The sequence below is a fragment of the Bison bison genome, unplaced genomic scaffold (assembly GCF_000754665.1).
Source record: "Bison bison bison isolate TAMUID 2011002044 unplaced genomic scaffold, Bison_UMD1.0 scf7180017864239, whole genome shotgun sequence".
In the NCBI taxonomy this organism is placed as follows: Eukaryota; Metazoa; Chordata; class Mammalia; order Artiodactyla; family Bovidae; genus Bison; species Bison bison.
The window spans coordinates 7,300,166-7,318,854 of record NW_011494811.1 but is presented as its reverse complement, the minus strand read 5'-3'; the positions used below and the strand labels follow the sequence as shown (position 1 = coordinate 7,318,854).

Here is an 18,689-nt window from a genome sequence, read left to right as displayed (position 1 = left end):
TACTTCTTCTGCCCTTATATATTTGTTTTTCTTTTAACTGGGGGAAATGCTATAAGTTTATAGGTCTTTACAAGTCCAAATCTGAATATTTTGGACTCCTAGTTTTTCACTGCCGGATTATCTTGGATTTTTTCATAGGGTGCCACACCTCCCATCAAGGCTGCAGCTACTGGCCTTTCGGACAAGCAAGGAGCTTTTGAGGCCACGGTGGAGAAAGTGAGGCCCGAGCCTGCAGAAGTCCTCCATGTCTGCAAGAATCAGGTGGCTGAGCTGGAGCTGTGGCTGCACCAAGCCAACGTGGCATTTGAGCCAGAAACATTAGACGCGGACATGCAACAGGTGGTGGAACAGCAGTTGGTAGGGTGCCAGGTAAGGCTGCTGGGTCTGAGTTCATGGCCTGTCTCTTCAGCAGTTACGAGAAGATGAATTTCTCTGAAAGCAACAGTCTGATTCTTCCTGTTGCTCTGACACCTATGTTTATTTTGGCCTCAACTTTTTGTTCTCAGGATAATTCTTTGAAATAATTTATGTAAGCAGAGTATCTGGGGAGACAGTAGTGGAGAAGATCTCAGAATCTAGAGTTTAGATCTGGTCACATTAACTATGAACTGGAGGGAGTTACCTCTCACTTCATTTTCCTCAGATAGGTCAACTCCTAAGACTTTGTTAGGATTAAATGAGATAAAGTATCTAAATCAGTGTCTGGAGTATAAAGTATATATAAAGTGCTCAGCAGATACTAGTTTTATTCATAATATTCAGTTTTTTAAATTTTCATTCATCAGAAATGAAACTGAATATCCTGATTGGCAGGGTTACAGATACAGCAGAAAAGGGCTTTGCTGTCATTTTACTATGAATGCTCCTTCTCTTGCTGGCTTGGTGGCGCTAGCAGTGAAGAACCCACCTGCCATTGCAGGAGACGCGGGATCGTGGGTTTGATCCCTGGGTTGGGAGGATCCTCTGCAGGCGGAAATGGCAACCCACTCCAGTATTCTTGCCTGGAAAATTCCATGGACAGAGAAGCCTGGTTGGCTATAGGACACAGTGTCACAGAGAGTCAGACAGGACTGAACACACGCACCCTTGGCTAGGGAGGGGCAGGAATGTAAACTTCCTTGCCTGGAGTCATTTTGAGGAAGCTTTGCTGGCACAGCCCAAAGGTTGGGATCTCTGGATCCCTCCAGGGAGGGGCGAGACTGACATTGCTAGAGCAAAACTGAGTGTCCTCAAGAGCTCAGCCAAGACACCTCCCTCCAAGGCACTTACACCCACCTTGGCCTGACATCTCCACCTGATTGGCTCATTCGCAGTGGTGTCCAGAGACAAGGACTTCCTCTCAGAGTGCCTCAAACCACTGGCCTGTCCACAGGGAGCTCCACCCACTATGTGGGGCTGGGCATACGACCCACCTTGGCCCGAGGCCGGCGCTCCTCCCCTTTCCATTCAGACCCACACTCTTACTACGTAGGACCCAGCCAGGCAAGCTGACTTCCTTCCTCAGGCAACTCAGCACCTCTCACCCCAAAAGTCAGCTCCCGAGGGTTGGATTCATTCAGATACAGGCACTACCATGTGGCCTGACTGGTAAAACGTGCAGGAGGGTCTGGAGAAGACAGTGTAAGTGGCGCAGAGCAGTGTTCCTCTAACCTGAACCTTCGGTATTCCAGGTGTTGAGACCCGGCCACTTAGGGCCTTTCAGGCGCCATCTGCCGACTGATGGTCCTGCTGACTGAGTAGACCCCACAGCCAAGTCCTTGATCATTACCGGAATCTGGTCCTTGGGCCTCTTGTGAATTTTAAAAATGTGGGGGCTGCTCAAGGAAAAGACACGACCACAAGGTGGCAGTCGCGCGCAGTGAGCATTACTTGGGCAGCGTTTAGGTGGGGTCTGGAGGGACTGGGAAGTCTCATGCCAGATCTTCCAGAGGCTTTGGCAAGGAGTGGGGGTGGAGCCACCACCCAGAAGGGGAGGAGACAAGGGAACTCCTAGGGGTTAGAGAAACCAGAGGGGCGGTGTGTCAAGATGATGTCAGAGAATCTGAAGGAAGCAGAGGCTGGAGTCTTTAGAGCTCCAGAGTTTGTCTTAACCATGACTAGATGTGGGGGGTCCAGTTTTGAGTCTGGCACTGGTGAAATATGAACTAATATTTCTGCTGTGAAGAAATAAACAACATATAGATCCATATACACGGGCCAACTCTGGCTCATTTATATAACACCATGGCGTATAGACTTTAACACTGAAACATAAAAAGCCTTACAGTGCTCTATAAAAACATTAAGTTCCCAGAGGGGAAATATGCAAGGACAGGAGCAAACAGATCAGTCAAGAAAAAATTGTATTCCGTAACTTAATATTGAGAAGAAGTGTTCAGCCTTGATTATTAAAGATGCATGAGTCAAAACAGCTGTTTTGTTCCTACATTATCTTGACAAAAATTATATTTCCGGGAAAACTCTGGAGAAATAGATCCACTAATGTTTGCCTGATTGGTTCAGTATTTGTGGCAGTCAGCTGTTAGCAGATAAAATGTCTATCTTCTTTGACCTATTAATCCCATTACTTTAAATTTATCTTCTGAAAGTAACCCTAAAAGGAGAAGAATATTTATGGCTGCATTGATTATAAAAATGAAGCACCAGAAACAGTTTAAAGGCTTAACAATAAGGAGATGAAGAGAATCATAGAGTACTAATATGCAGCTATTAAAATAGATATCATGAAACATATATATGTAGACCCATGAAAATGTATACATAAAATAGCTAAGTGGACAAAAAGCACAAAATTATAGTACACTTTGTTTTCAGCCACTTTATAAGTACATGTTGTTTAAGCTTAAAAGAGTCTGTATTCAGAGGATATAAGTAGTTTACTCGGATGAGAAATTATAACTATGTTATTGAAAATCTGTTTTAAGTTTTTAAGTTTCTCTCAAAGGATTGAACTTGTTCTTAGCACCCACGATTTTAGCACAAGCAATCGCAGTGTTAGAATGTGTCTGACTCTACATTCTGCTGCTGCTACACTCGTGTGCCCAGCCAATTGGCATGACTTTTGCGGCTCCATAGCTCAAGGAGAGAGCAAACTTGATCTCTTGAGGAGGAAAACAATGATGATGTCTTACTGGGAAACTTACTTCATCCTCCTGACTTATTTTTAGACATGGGTGTAAGTTGACCAGTGGTATCAATGACTAAGTGTTTTAGGTTCCAAGTTATGTCTTCCTGTAATCGTCTTCTGATATTTGGGGAGCTTATTTGGCTTTAGAAAGACAAGAAAAGAGCAAAGGAAAGAATTTCCCAAGGGTTCTGTGGAAGTATTTTTTTTAATTACTACTCAACACTTGGATTGCAACAGAAAAAGTTTAGGAATAAGGTGGGAAGTAATAATAGTAGGCACAGACTACATATCAAGCACTGGCCAAAGTATATGGATTTAACTCTAGCTTCTCAAAGTGACCCCGGAGGTAAGTTCTGTTATTATCCCCATTTTACAGATAACTAGAGGTACACCCATGCAACGTAAAGTGCCCAAATTTTCCCAGCTATGAAGTTCTAGTTCTAGTGTCTGTGGTCCTAACCACTGTGCTGTACTGGATGTGTTCAGCTCTGTGTTCTAAGGGGAATATAGCATCACTTGTTTTAGATTGTGATACAACCAATTTAGTTTATTTATTCACACCCAATTTGGAGTTGGTTTGGCTGAACCCCTACTGAAAAACATCAGAATTATGTGGAAGTTGTTTTTTTTCTCCCCCGACAAGGTCCCTATCAACCTGTGTTTCTGGAACTTCTTAAATACACTTAGGTGTAGAGACAGTGAATCTAACTTATTTTAGAGTGTAATGTGTGTTTGAGACCAAAACTGTGATTAATGAAATGATTTTACTTTCTAGGCTATGCTAACAGAGATTGAGCAGAAGGTGGCCTCTCTGTTAGAGAATTGCAAAGATCAGGGCCTGGGAGACAGTGGAGCCACTCAACAGGAGGCTGAAGCACTTTCCTTGAAACTGAAAACTGTGAAATGCAATTTGGAAAAAGTCCAAATGATGCTTCAGGAGAAATACAGTGAGGACCAGGTAAAATATGACTATGTGTAGACATGTATGTAAATACAGGCATATGTATCAGGAAGGAGCTCTGGGTGCAGGTAAAGAAACAACTACAGAGGAATTACAGTAAGTGAAAAAGAATTGTGCCTCTTAAAGCTTTAAGGGGTGGGTACCCTGGCTTTTGTCATTGGTTTCATTTTGCTGTGTAGTTTGCTCATCTAGGTTGTTGTTAGTGATTGTGTTGCTTTGATTAGGTTTGGTTTGACTGGGTTGGTTGTTGTTCTTGCTGGTAATGAGATCTGTGCAACCTTTCATCATAAATTTTAAAGGAACTTCGTATTTGAAAGGAACTGTGTAATCATGGTTGACTAGAAAAATGAAGCCTTTATAGACATGCTTAAAATTTAACATCAGAAACACAAAAACCTGTTTCACAGGTACTTTTGTTTTCCATTTACAAATATTTATATATACTGATCCAAGTATCATATAGTTAAAGTATGCTTATGACTTTTAAAAGCATTCTGTGTATATAAGTGCAAATGTGCATCCTATGAGTAGAATCTTACTATGTAAAATTCACAGCCATTCTTAATGAGATGGTGGTTTCTACTTAAAGGACTTCTATTTACAGAAGTAAGATTGGCTGCAGATATACAGGCTGTATGGAACCCCTTTTATCCTAATATGTTCTCTCTCTTAAAAAATATACTTATGTTTTGGACATAGGGGAAATTTGAGTTCATAAGCTTAATACTATGTCTGTTTTTGATATTTATTTCACTTTGTTCTCAAGAAAAAAGGGCAATAGATTTTCTGGCTTTTAGTAATTCATTGGATGAATTAAATTGAGGAAATGATAAAATGACCACTTCATTAAATGTAGTGGTTTTTGAAGTAGTTATGAAATAAGTACATTAAATTGTAGTGTGTAATCATTGTAATTAACAAAATACAGTCATTTACTTCATATATAACTTTTCCATTGTGTAGTTACATTATTAGAATTGAAATGGATCACCATTTTAAATAGTCTGCCATCATAAAATGTTTTGCAGCATTCTACCACACTAAAGAAATCTTCAGAGCGTCAGAAAGTTCTCCAACCAGATAACCTTTCTGAATTTGAATCTGTTGTTACCGAAAGGCCACAATTCAGTAGACAAAAAGATTTCCAGCAGCAACAGGTATTTTCAGCCCCCAATAGTTATAAGGACAAGAATAAAGTTTTCTATATGGAATTTCCCACTGAGCTGTAATAAATACCCAAAGGCCACTGGAGTGCTTTCTTACATGACTGAATAGAAAGTGTGATGTGTAGGTGTTCCTGTGTGTACAGCAGTTTTGAGTTTTGAGCATTTGCTGCACTATCTACTTTGCTTTCATCTGCTACCACTGGGGATACTTGAACTTGGCTGCTTTGTTAACATGCATCTTAAACCAAGCAGGGATATACCTCTGCAACTGCAACACTTCTTTCCCTGTTTCAAAATGTGTTTGTATTTTTTTGGTGATTTTCCTTGTGTGTAGTATTATGTAAAAAAATGCTTGGTCATTGTCTAAATATTTTAAATAAGTTTTTGAAAAATAAATATTAACAAGAACAAGAGATAGTAAATAATGATTTAGGAAGTGGTTTCAAATCTGATGATCTCAACAGAAGAAATCCTTGTGTACTAAATGAAAACCTTGATTAATTGGACCATTTGAATCTTATTCAATTATAGGTTTTGGAGTTAAAACCAATGGAACAGAAAGATTTAATCAAATTCATAGAATTTAATGCTAACAAAACATGGCCCCAGTATTGCCAGCATGATAAAGATACAACTCAGACATCATCTGCAAGGTAAAATATTTTTAAAGAATTGGACATTCAGTAGTTTTGTAGTTGGGAGAATTAAGAGTGTTTCTTTTAATATCACTTATAAAACTCTGTCTGGATGTAACATAATTTTTGTACATTGATCATTCTTTTTACCTTTTGTTTTCCTTTAAAAGCAGTAAAACATCTAGCCCCCAAAAATGATGCTCCAGACTTGATCTTGTCAACCCAGGGCCAAAGTGGAGATAAGTGGCAATATTTACACCATGAACTCTCATCAAAAATAAGGCTCCCTCTCTCTCAGCTTGTACAGCCCCAGGTCAGTGTATATGTACACGTAGTGTAAATAAACATGTTTACCTTTGAAAAGCCAATAAGCATTCATTAAACACACATGTGTGTTCTGCATTATTTCCAGAAAGCGATTTATTTATTTTTAGAAAGCAAAAATGCCAGATAGATTTTCATACTTGGCTATCCTCTTTTCATCTTCCTGGAAATCTGCACTTCCCTTTTTGCTTCTGTAGCACCGTGGGCTTCCCCACTCATAGCTGTTACTAAACTATACACCCGCTTATTTGTCTGTATTCCCCATTAGACAGCATGAGAAGAACGATTGTGTCTGCCTGGTTCACATTTGAGTACCTGGAGCAGAAACTAGAACATCATAACATCTTGGTTACTATATATTGAATGAATAAAGGAATGAATAATATATATTTTAAAGAAAACACTTTAAAATTATACAGTGCTATATGAGTGTCATTCATTCATAAAAAGATTACTTGAAATCTGCAGTGTGCTGGTCCCTATGCCAATGGTACCCGTCTATAGGTATTCTCACCAACACACCTTAGCATACCTGATCTTTGCCATTATGATCTTTGTCATACCGTGCCAGCTACTGATGCGTGTCTCTCTAAACAGAGCCCATGAGCAGAATAGCACCGTTGCTCCCAGCAGTCAAGCTTGTGCCTTCAGTTTTGCACTCAAACTACCCAGGCAGTGGTTACCAGTGGTTTCCCAATTCCCCAGTCTGGTGGGAACTTTTTCAGTTCTCTTCTATTCTGTGAAGAACCTTATTTGACCAATTAAAGTTGAATTGAATTCATTGGGAGGACTTTAGTCTTGGTTTCTCCTTGTCATACACGCTATAACATGTATGTTGTTCTTTTTCCAGAATAGAATAACCTCCCTCTTTCTCCACCCTCCCACCCCAGCAGAGTCCATCTACCACCCCATCCTGTTCCTTTATATGTTAGTTTTCCAATTTGGCAAAGAAATTAACTCTGAGTCATCCCCCCTTCTGAAGTCACAGCTCATTTTCAGTACTAATTTGGCTTTTCAGTAACAAATCAAGATGCAGATCTGCCCCCGGAGGTTACTGTATACTATTTAAGAGTTGGCTGTGTGCCAGGAGTATGCCAGTAAACAGGGAAAGAAAGAGCTAACCATGGAAGTCCAGTAGCATGGCCACAGATTGAAAAATGAGTGGTTTTACTCTATTTTTCAAATTATAGTTTCTTTTCCCTTGTTTTTTTTTTTCTTAATCTAAATGGACCCTCAAGTGTCTAAGTAAAGCCTGTCATGACTTTTCAAAGCTGTCCAAAATATTTAAATTTTAACTAGATCATTTTTTTTTTAAATAACTAGATAGACAAAAATACTTACCAAGAAGATAAACTCAGAAGATAGCTTGTTAAAGCAGTTTTGATGTTTTACATTAATAGGATCTCAAACTTTTCATAATAGTATTTCCTTTTTTCAAATGTAGGTTACCACAAATATGAGTATTCTACCCAGTGTGACTGTGTATAACTTTAGATACCCAACAACCGAAGAACTGAAAACTTACACCACCCAGCTTGAAGACCTGCGTCAAGAAGCAAATAATCTTCAGGCACAGGTAGCAGCTGCCTATTATATATTTTCCTCATTGCAATACCAAAAATAAAGGGAAATGTGATACTGTAAAATACCATAATTTTCTTTGTGGATTCTTCAACTTACCCTCAGAGCCAGCATCCAAGGAGTGTGCCCAGTCACTAGGTTATGTCGAACTCTTTTGCAACCTCATGGACTGTAGCCCATCAGGCTCCTCTATTCATGGGCTTTCTCAGACAAGAATATTCTAGTGGGTTGCCATTTCCTCCTCCAGGGAATCTTTCCGACCTAGAGTTCGAACCTGCATCTCCTGCATCTCCAGCATTGGCGGGCAAATTCTTTACCACTGAGCCAGCTGGGAAGCCCATTATTTTCCTTACCAAACAAATAATAAGATGTACAATTGAAGGAGTCCTAGAATTGCAAATAGAATTTATCTCTGTTACTGACTCTGGTAAATTTGGTAGTGGCTACGTAGAATACCACGTATACAGGCTTCGAAACCTGAGTCTAGGATTGGCAGAAACAAGGATCATGATCTATTAATACTGTCTGCAGTGGGGCACTGGGGTCTCAAGGCTGAGGAGAGGTGGAGGGAAGAAGTAGCAGCAGGGTTGCCAACCTTGAGTAGGCTTAACACTGAGATGTTGTGCTGGGTAGCTTAGGTATCCATCAAAGGAAACAGTAGGAAACAGCCCACATTGGGTGACTAATAGGTTTGGCAGGCTCCTAATTTACTTATAGTCACTATACTGTACCATCCCTGTCTTTAAGATGCTGTTCCTCTTTCTAATGAATCCCTTCAAGTTTCTTGACTTCTTTCTTCAGGCCATCCTTGTTGTCATTAACCCACTTTCTCCTTACATTAAAATATGGGGGACAGAGAACAGTGGGAAGAAGGGCAGTACGGTTTATCTGGAACCACACTTCCCTGGTGGCTCTGACAGTAAAGAATCTGCCTGCAATGCAGGAGACCCGGGTTCGATCCCTGGGTCAGGAAGATCCCCTGGAAAAGGAAATGGCAACCCGCTCCAGTGTTGTTGCCTGGAGAATTCCATGAACAGAGGAGCCTGGTGGGCTACAGTCCATGGGTCAATAAAGAGCTGGACACGACTGAGTGACTAACACTTTCACTTTCACACTTCCAGCTGGACAGCCCCACTAAAGAAGTCCATCTTTCGATTTACCTTTTAATTCTATTCAGTAGTCAACTCAATACCTAACACTGAGTTTCTTAAACTTGTTTCTCTCAGAATTAACATCTTAATTTTATTTATTTATTCTGCTACCTAGTTCACAAAGTATTTGAAATGACTAATAAACATAACATGAATGGTAAACTATAATGGAAACCAGGGAAAATATAGGCTTAGGAAGGCAAGGAATCTTAGTGATTTCTGTTTTTCCTTTTCTTCTCTTGATTCAGGAAAACATGTCAGAAGAAGCGTACACGAATCTGGATAAGAAATTATTTGAACTGTTTCAGACCCTCATTCAGTGCCTGAGCAGTGTGGAGGACATGCTGCAGACACCTGGGCTCTTCAGAGGGGATGTGGGTACCCAGCAGGTGCACTACGAGGTAGGGAGCACCCATCAAGCACGTGTGTTGGCTGTTATGCAGGCAGCCCACCGGTTAGCCAGAACTGAAACCTCTCCTAAGGTCAGAACTTGTTCACGGTGTCTTTCTTCTACTCCACTTTGCAGACATTGGCTCTTGAGTTGAAAAAACTTTACTTAGCTATGAGTGACAAGAAGAATGACCTTTCAAAAGCCATGACTTGGCCTGGCAAGAACGCCAGCCAGTTCCTTGACTGTTTTGATAACCTCCAAGTCTACCTGGAGCACACCCAGGCTACAGCTGCCTCTAGAAGCAAGGCTCTGAAAGCTGGCCTCGACTACACCCGCAGTTATCAGGTACAAGTCTGGGCACTGGGCTGCTTTGGCATAGTGGTAGGTGACAGAACGGACCTCCAGTCTTCATTCACTCCTCTACCCAGAGGCATTCACGAATGGAAATTGCTAAGGAAAGCAGTCAGACTCTTTCTATGAAGGTCTTTAAGTTAGTTCAGCCGCTCATGGCTGGAGACCATTTGAAAGTGAGGTCCTTTCCAAAATCTCAGGTATGAATTTGTTAGGTCTAGCTAAAGTAATGCTTCTTTCCTGTATGACATTCAACCACTAGAAGTGTCACCTGGGAGGATTCCCAGGTAAGGAGGAGCTATTAAAGTTTTTGAACAAAGGTATTACAGTCTGTGTACGTTTCTGGTAGATCCAGCTGGCAATTGTCTAATGAGGATTGGAGCAGAGACTTGAGGCAGCCCTGGACTAGTTAGGAAGCTGTTAGAAATTGTCTAATGAAAAGGAAATGAAACACACCACCACTTAGGAAGGAGTCTTCCCTGTAAAATCAAACCTGAATCTGATCAAGTCTCTAGAATCCAAGTCATATAGACACAAGAGAAGAAAATGGTAAGTGGTGCTAAGGGAGTGCAGTCAGCCATATACAGGCAGTGGCAAGCTGTACAGAATAGGTAGCCCATTTTTTTCCTACTACTGCCTCCCTCCCCGCCCCGCCCCCCACAAAAAAATCCCAGAAACAAAAAAGAGAGATGGGCAGGGGGCCAGCAGATTATGAGGGATTTAAGATACATGAATTCACTGCACCTATTGGACCCCATTTAGATCCCAATTCAAGCACACCAAAAGGAGAAAGTATAGGCAATTAGGGGAACGTGAACCTTGCCTGGGTAGTTAATAATGCTAAGGAATTATTATTGATTTGTGATATTTTTAAAGGGAGGAATCTTTGTCATTTAGAGATACATAGTGAAATATATACTAATAAAATAATATGATATCTTGGACTTGCTTCAAAATAATCTGAGGGAAGGGAAGTCAGGTGTAGTCAAGAAAGCTCAGGGGAGGGGGCAGAAGAGTGACGACCAGCTACAAGTCATCAGTAATTGTTAAGGCTGATGGATGATGATAATGCAGGGGTTCCCCTATTTTGACATATGTTTGAAATTTCTGTAGCTCAGAAACTAAAGGACAGCTAAATTTTTTAAAATGTTCCAAAGCTCTAAATGAGAGTCTCACTGTTTCCTACATTTCTCTTTTTATACAGAATGAAATAAAACGATTATATGATCAACTTGTTAAGAATAAGACATCTTTGCAACAATCTTTGAATGAAATTAGTGGCCAGACTATTGATGAACAGCTTCAGGTAATCAAGTGAAAATCGTTCAAACTGACTTAACCTTGAACCAGAGAGTCTCCTGCATAAAAGACTCCATAAGTCTCCTGTGCTTGTGAATCACTCCCTAAAACACAAGTCTGTGCAGTGTTGGGAAGGTTGTTGAGAAATGAGACCCTCATCCTCTTGGGAGGGGTGCTGACTACTCCTCCATCTAGAGGTCATTTGGCTACATATCAGAATTGTAAATCTAAATGCTCTTCATCCAGCAGCTCCATTCACTTATACAGCAAGTGTGAATTGACCTAATGTGTTCAGGCCATGGTTCTACATTCTGGGTTTGTACTTATCCTAAATAAATAAGACAAGTGCATAAAGATAAATATGTGTGTGAATATTCAAGGAGGGACCTGACAGAACTGCTTGAATTAAAAGACTCTAAATAGCCCAAAAGTCCATTTTGAACCAACTGTTACTAAAGCAGTGAGCAGCCTTACTGTGTCTGTTTAAAAGGCTCTAGATTAGTTTGTACTGCTGTGACTAGATGCTGAGAAGCTGATAAGTAAAGCATGCAAACTGTAGAATCCAATGACATGTGCAAGCCAGTGCATTTCAGGATAGGAATGTATCCCTCTTCTCAGTACATGCTTTGAATACATTAGAAACAGACCGTCAACTGTGGATCTTTGGGGAGAACTGGAGAGGATGGAGGAGAAGTGGCACTTTCATTTTTCGTTCTTTTCTATATTGTTTAATTCTTTTTAAGTGACTATGTATACTCCTGACTTACTAAACAGTTTTATTTTTTTGTGTTGTCTCTCTCTTTAGAAAGTGGATGCATATACAGTGGAGCTGCAGAACTCTGAGAGCCGAGTGGCAAAACTAAGAGATGAAGGAGAGAGGCTTCATTTACCTTATGTTCTCCTCCAGGAGGTTTACAAATTAGAGGTACGTCTGAGCAGAACATATTCAATCCATAAATTACTATGATTATAAAAAGTTAGGCATTTTTCTTCTAGCAAGGAAATTTGTGCACTGTGTGCTCAGTCACTCAGTCTTGTCCAACTCTTTGTGACCCCATGGACTGTGGCCCCCCAGTCTCTTCTGTCCAAGGGGTTTCCCAGGCAAGAATATGAGTGGCTTGCCATTCTCTTCTCCAGGGGATCTTCCTGACCCAGGGCCCACATCTCCAGCATTGGCAGGTGGAATCTTTACCACTGAGCCACCTGGGAAGCTCTCCATGGAAATTTAGATATGCTCTTTATTTGGGTTATTTTCATGGTTGGGTGGAAATGTTTGTGCACACCTGTTCTTTCTTTTCAGGATGTCCTTGACAGTATGTGGGGACTCTTGAGAGCCAGGTACACAGAACTCAGCTGCCCTTGCATCACTGAGAGCCAGCAAGACGCTTTGTTGCAAGGCATGGTGGAACTGGTGAATATCGGGAAGGAAAAGCTTGCTCATGACCACTTACAGCAAGCCAAAAGTAAAGTTGCCCTACAGGCTCAAATACAAAATCACAAGGTAAGACACATGGGTCAGATCACCTTTTCATAGACTAAGTTATTCTGAGTATGAACAGAGCATACATGTCTTTCCTGGTGAAATATACATCATTCCTTTATTCTTTAAACAAACATCTATTACACCATGTACCAGGAAGTCTGCTAAACTCTAAGAATATAATTGTGAGTGAAAACAGACACAATTCTTAAGATTTATGGAGCTTTTAGTTGATTGAGAAGACATTTTTGTCAAGGAGCAATTCAAACAAATTTAAAATTGAAATTGGGATACATACTTTAAGAGCATTTAATAGAGGGAGTTGAATTCAGGAGGTTAGGAAAGGCCTTACTGAGAACTAAAATCAAAATAAATAAAGAAATAAATTACAAATGTATATGTAGTGTAATGCTACAGTAAACCCTTTTGCTTTCCATTAATTTCATTAAATAACACTTCATGATAACCAACAAGAGATATGTAGTAATTTAAATGCTGATAATAAATGTGTAAGATATAGTCCCTGCCTCCAACAAGCTGAAGTCCAGGTTTTTGATAAGTAGACGTTAAGAAAAATTCAAAGGTAAATATTGTATAAAGAATGGAGGGGAAGAGGAGAAAATATATTAACTGATATAAAAATGTCTCAAAGCTTATGGTAGACCCTTTTATGTATCCTTTTCAGGGAATAAGAAAAGAGATTCATCTAATAAGAGGCCCCTCAAAATAATTAAGGGGGCAGCTGACTATAAATGGTGAACCATGTGAAGGAAAGCCTTTCTCTTTAAAGGTCTTAAAGTGCTGTTGTAGGAGCTTTGACCAACCAGAATCCCAATAGACCCCCATCAAGAAATTTCCTTTATTTAACCATTGTATTGAGTAGACGTTAGAACCAAAGTTTAGAAACCCCTGGCAATTGAATATGTGATGTGAATTTTTGAGGCTCACACGTCTATCTATCCAATTTATTGTCTTGAAACCAATCAGCCAAATCAGCATCTACATTTTGGTAAAAAATTTAAAAAAAATAAGGTTCTTAAAACCTGGAATTTCCGATATACTGGAAATTTTAATTGCCTAATTAATAATATTGGCCCTTTAATATTGATAGTTTTGAAAAAAATATTACCAGGGATAATTTTTCATTGTGATTTGTTAAAATTCCATTAGTATTTGATGACCATGGATACATAGGCAATATTTGGTTTGTTTTCTCATGAATTTGACTCTACATGGCTGTCCTGGGATTTCAGAGTAGAAAGTAAATATGACAGTATAACATGTTGAAAAAACTTGAATTTTAAGGCTTTTCACAGCATAAAAATAAATAAATGTCAACATCTCATTTCACAGCTTTTTTTCCAGAAGCTTGTTGCTGACATGCTCTTGATCCAAACATATTCCAATAAAATGCTTCCTTCTTTAATGCAAAAGAAAGAAACATTTGGGGCAGAACAAGTCAAAGAAGTTAAATTGCTAGAAGAAAAGTCACGTCAATATGGAATAAAGCTACAGAGTTTACTGCAGGTATGTGGCTTTCATACATTTTGTACTTAAGCCAGGAATTCTGGATTTTCAACCACCACCTCTAGGTTTGAAAATAAGTATCTGGTTATTATTAAGCAGTAGTTAAGTGAGAACCAGCAATGAGGAACGTGGATCCTGTTCCAGCTCCTACTGCTGCTCCCCCAGTGAAATATTAGCTGAAATTTCCTATACGTCAGTTAGGGATGACACAGCATCTTTCTGCCTTCAAGGGCTGTGTACAAATAAACAAAATGGGAAGCATTTTGAGGTCTTGAATGAGATCGTTTCATGAAACATCAGGGGTTCTGAAACTGTGCATCCCAAAGAGGATAAGCCCAGATGTTCTGTTGCTAAGTAGATTTATGCCAGTTCTGTCCTGATTCAAAGAAAAAAGGGAGGCGGTCCTAAGATGGAGGAGGAATAGGACAGGGAGACCACTTTCTCCCCCACAAATTCATCGAAAGAACATTTGAACACTGAGCAAATTCCACAAAACAACTTCTGAATGCTGGCAGAGGACATCAGGCACCGAGAAAGGCAGCCCATTGTCTTCAAAAGGAGTTGGAGAAGTCTTGAGGCTACTGTAAGAATATGACTGAAAACCAGAGGCAGGAGGCTTAAGTCCAAATCCTCAGAACACCAGAGAACTCCTGACTCCAGGGGACATTAATCGATAGGAGCTCATCAAATGCCTCCATACCTACACTGAAACCAAGCACCACCCAAGGGCCAACAAGCTCCAGAGAAAGACATACCATGCAAATTCTCTAGCAACACAGGAACATAGCCCTGAGCTTCAATATACAAGGCTGGCCAAAGTCACACCAAACCCATTGACCTCTCAAAACTCATTATTGGACACTTCAGTGCCCTCCAGAGAGAAGAAACCCAGCTCAACCCACCAGAACACCAACACAAGGTCCCCTAACCAGGAAACCTTGACAAGCCACACGTCCAACCCCACCCACAGCAAGGAAACTCCACAATAAAGAGGAACCACAAACTGCCAGAATATGGAAAGGCCACCCCAAACATAGCAATATAAACAAGATGAAAAAGCAGAGAAATACCCAGCAGGTAAGGGAACAGGATAAATACCCACCAAACCAAACCAAAGAGGAAGAAATAGGGAATCTACCTGATAAAGAATTCCAAATAATGATAGTGAAAATGATCCAAAATCTTGAAAACAAAATGGAATCACAGATAAATAGCCTGGAGACAAAGATCAATAAGATGCAAGAAATGTTTAACAAGGACCTAGAAGAAATAAAAAAGAGTCAGTATATAATGAATAATGCAATAAATGAGATCAAAAACACTCTGCAGGGAACCAACAGTAGAATAACACAGGCAGAAGATAGGATTAGTGAGGTAGAAGATAGAATGGTAGAAATAAATGAAACAGAGAGGAAAAAAGAAAAAAGAATCGAAAGAAATGAGGACAACCTCAGAGACCTCTGGGACAGTGTTAAACGCCCCAACATTCAAAGCATAGGAGTCCCAGAAGAAGAAGACAAAAAGACCCTGAGAAAATACTTGAGGAGATAATAGTTGAAAACTTCCCTAAAATAGGGAAAGAAATAGTCACCCAAGTCCAAGAAACCCAGAGAGTCCCAAACAGAATATACCCAAGGTGAAACACCCCAAGACACATATTAATCAAATTAACAAAGAACAAATATTAAAAGCATCAAGGGGAAAACAACAAATAACACACAAGGGCATTCCTATAAGGATAACAGCTGATCTTTCAATAGAAACTCTTCAGGCCAGAAGGGAATGGCAAGACATACTTAAAGTGATGAAAGAAAATAACCTACAGCCCAGATTACTGTACCCAACAAGGATCTCATTCAAATATGAGGAGAAATCAAAAGCTTTACAGACAAGCAAAAGCTGAGAGAATTCAGCACCACAAAACCAGCTCTCCAACAAATGCTAAAGTATCTTCTCTAGACAGAAAACACAGAGAGGGTGTATAAACTCGAACCCCAAACAATAAAGTAAATGGCAACAGGATCATAGTTACCAGTAATTACCGTAAATGTAAATGGGTTGAATGCCCCAACCAAAAGACAAAGACTGGCTGAATGGATACAAAAACAAGACCCCTATATATGCTGTCTACAAGAGACCCACCTCAAAACAAGGGACACATACAGACTGAACGTGAAGGGCTGGAAAAAGATATTCCACACAAATAGAGACCAAAAGAAAGCAGGAGTAGCAATACTCATATTAGATAAAGTAGACTTTAAAACAAAGGCTGTGAAAAGAGACAAGGACACACACAATGATCAAAGGATCAATCCAAGAAGAACATATAACAATTATAAATACATATGCACCCAACATAGGAGCACTGCAATATGTAAGACAAATGCTAACAAGCATGAAAGGGGAAATTAATAATAATACAATAATAGTGGGAGACTTTAATACCCCACTCACACCTATGGATAGATCAACTAAACAGAAAATTAACAAGGAAACACAAACTTTAAATGATACAATCGACCAGTTGGACCTAATTGATATCTGTAGGACATTTCACCCCAAAACAATGAATTTCACCTTTTTCTCAAGTGCTCATGGAACCTTCTCCAGGATAGATCACATCCTGGGCCATAAATCTAGCCTTGATAAATTAAAAAAAATTGAAATCATTCCAAGCATCTTTTCTGACCACAATGCAGTAAGATTAGATCTCAATTACTGGAGAAAAACTATTAAAAATTCCAACATACGGAGGCTGAACAACATGCTGCTGAATAACCAACAAATCACAGAAGAAATCAAAAAGGAAATCAAAATATGCATAGAAACAAATGAAAATGAAAACACAACAACCCAAAACCTATGGGACACTGTAAAAGCAGTACTAAGGGGAAGGTTCATAGCAATACAGGCTTACCTCAAGAAACAAGAAAAAAGTCAAATAAATAACCTAACTCTACCTCTAAACCAACTAGAAAAGGAAGAAATGAAGAACCCCAGGGTTAGTAGAAGGAAAGAAATCTTAAAAATTAGGGCAGAAATAAATGCAAAAGAAATAAAAGAGACCATAGCAAAAATCAACAAAGCCAAAAGCTGGTTCTTTAAGAAGTTAAATAAAATTGACAAACCATTAGCCAGACTCATCAAGAAACAAAGGGAGAAAAATCAAATCAACAAAATTAGAAATGAAAATGGAGAGATCACAACAGACAACACAGAAATACAAAGGATCATAAGAGACTACTGTCAGCAACTATATGCCAATAAAATGGACAACTTGGAAGAAATGGACAAATTCTTAGAAAAGTACAACTTTCCAAAACTGAACCATGAAGAAATGGAAAATCTTAACAGACCCATCACAAGCACAGAAATTGAAACTATAATCAGAAATCTTCCAGCAAACGAAAGCCCAGGACCAGATGGCTTCACAGCTGAATTCTACCAAAAATTTAGGGAAGAGCTAACACCTATCCTACTCAAACTCTTCCAGAAAATTGCAGAGGAAGGTAAACTTCCAAACTCATTCTATGAGGCCACCATCACCCTAATACCAAAACCTGACAAAGATTCCACACACAAAAAAAGAAAACTACAGGCCAATATCACTGATGAACATAGATGCAAAAATCCTTAACAAAATTCTAGCAAACAGAATCCAACAACATATTAAAAAGATCATACATCATGACCAAGTGGGCTTTATCCCAGTGATGCAAGGATTCGTCAATATTCGCAAATCAATCAATGTAATACACCACATTAACAAATTGAAAAATAAAAACCATATGATTATCTCAATAGATGCAGAGAAAGCCTTTGACAAAATTCAACATCCATTTATGATAAACCCTCCAGAAAGCAAGAATAGAAGGAACATACCTCAAATAATAAAAGCTATATATGAAAAACCCACAGCAAACATTATCCTCAATGGTGAAAAATTGAAAGCATTTCTCCTAAAGTCAGGAAAAATACAAGGGTGCCCACTCTCACCATTACTATTCAACATAGTTTTGGAAGTATTGGCCACAGCAATCAGAGCAGAAAAAGAAATAAAAGGAATCCAGATTGGAAAAGAAATAAAACTCTCACTGTTTGCAGATGACATGATCCTCTACATAGAAAACCCTAAAGACTCCACCAGAAAATTACTAGAGCTAATTAATAAATATAGTAAAGTTGCAGGATATAAAATCAATACACAGAAATCCCTTGCATTCCTATACACTAACAATGAGAAAACAGAAAGAGAAATTAAGGAAACAATTCCATTCACCATTGCAATGAAAAGAGTAAAATACTTAGGAATATATATACCTAAAGAAATAAAAGACCTATATATAGAAAACTATAAAACACTGGTGAAAGAAATCAAAGAGGACACAAATAGATGGAGAAATATACCATGTTCATGGATCAGAGGGATCAATATAGTGAAAATGAGTGTACTACCCAAAGCAATCTAGAGATTCAGTACAATCCCTATCAAGCTACCAACAATATTTTTCATAGAACTAGATCAAATAATTTCACAATTTGTATGGAAATACAAAAAAACCTCGATTAGCAATCTTGAGAAAGAAGAATGGAACTGGGGGAATCAACCTGCCTGACTTCATTCTCTCCTACAAAGCCACAGTCATCAAGACAGTATGGTACTGGCAGATCATACTACCAGAAATATAAATCAATG

At 39.2% G+C, this 18,689-nt stretch overlaps 1 protein-coding gene across 1 annotated transcript in view; it reads left to right on the top strand.

Annotated features, from left to right (window-relative positions):
* The window catches only part of SYNE2 (spectrin repeat containing, nuclear envelope 2), a 281,350-nt gene that overhangs the window by 176,411 nt on the left and 86,250 nt on the right, over positions 1-18,689 (top strand). Inside the window, 13 exon segments of the mRNA XM_010846800.1 lie at positions 139-369; positions 3,903-4,085; positions 5,117-5,245; positions 5,786-5,907; positions 6,060-6,081; positions 6,083-6,202; positions 7,658-7,789; positions 9,194-9,346; positions 9,472-9,681; positions 10,892-10,993; positions 11,792-11,911; positions 12,287-12,487; positions 13,820-13,993. Coding sequence (XP_010845102.1) covers positions 139-369; positions 3,903-4,085; positions 5,117-5,245; positions 5,786-5,907; positions 6,060-6,081; positions 6,083-6,202; positions 7,658-7,789; positions 9,194-9,346; positions 9,472-9,681; positions 10,892-10,993; positions 11,792-11,911; positions 12,287-12,487; positions 13,820-13,993 — 1,899 coding nt within the window.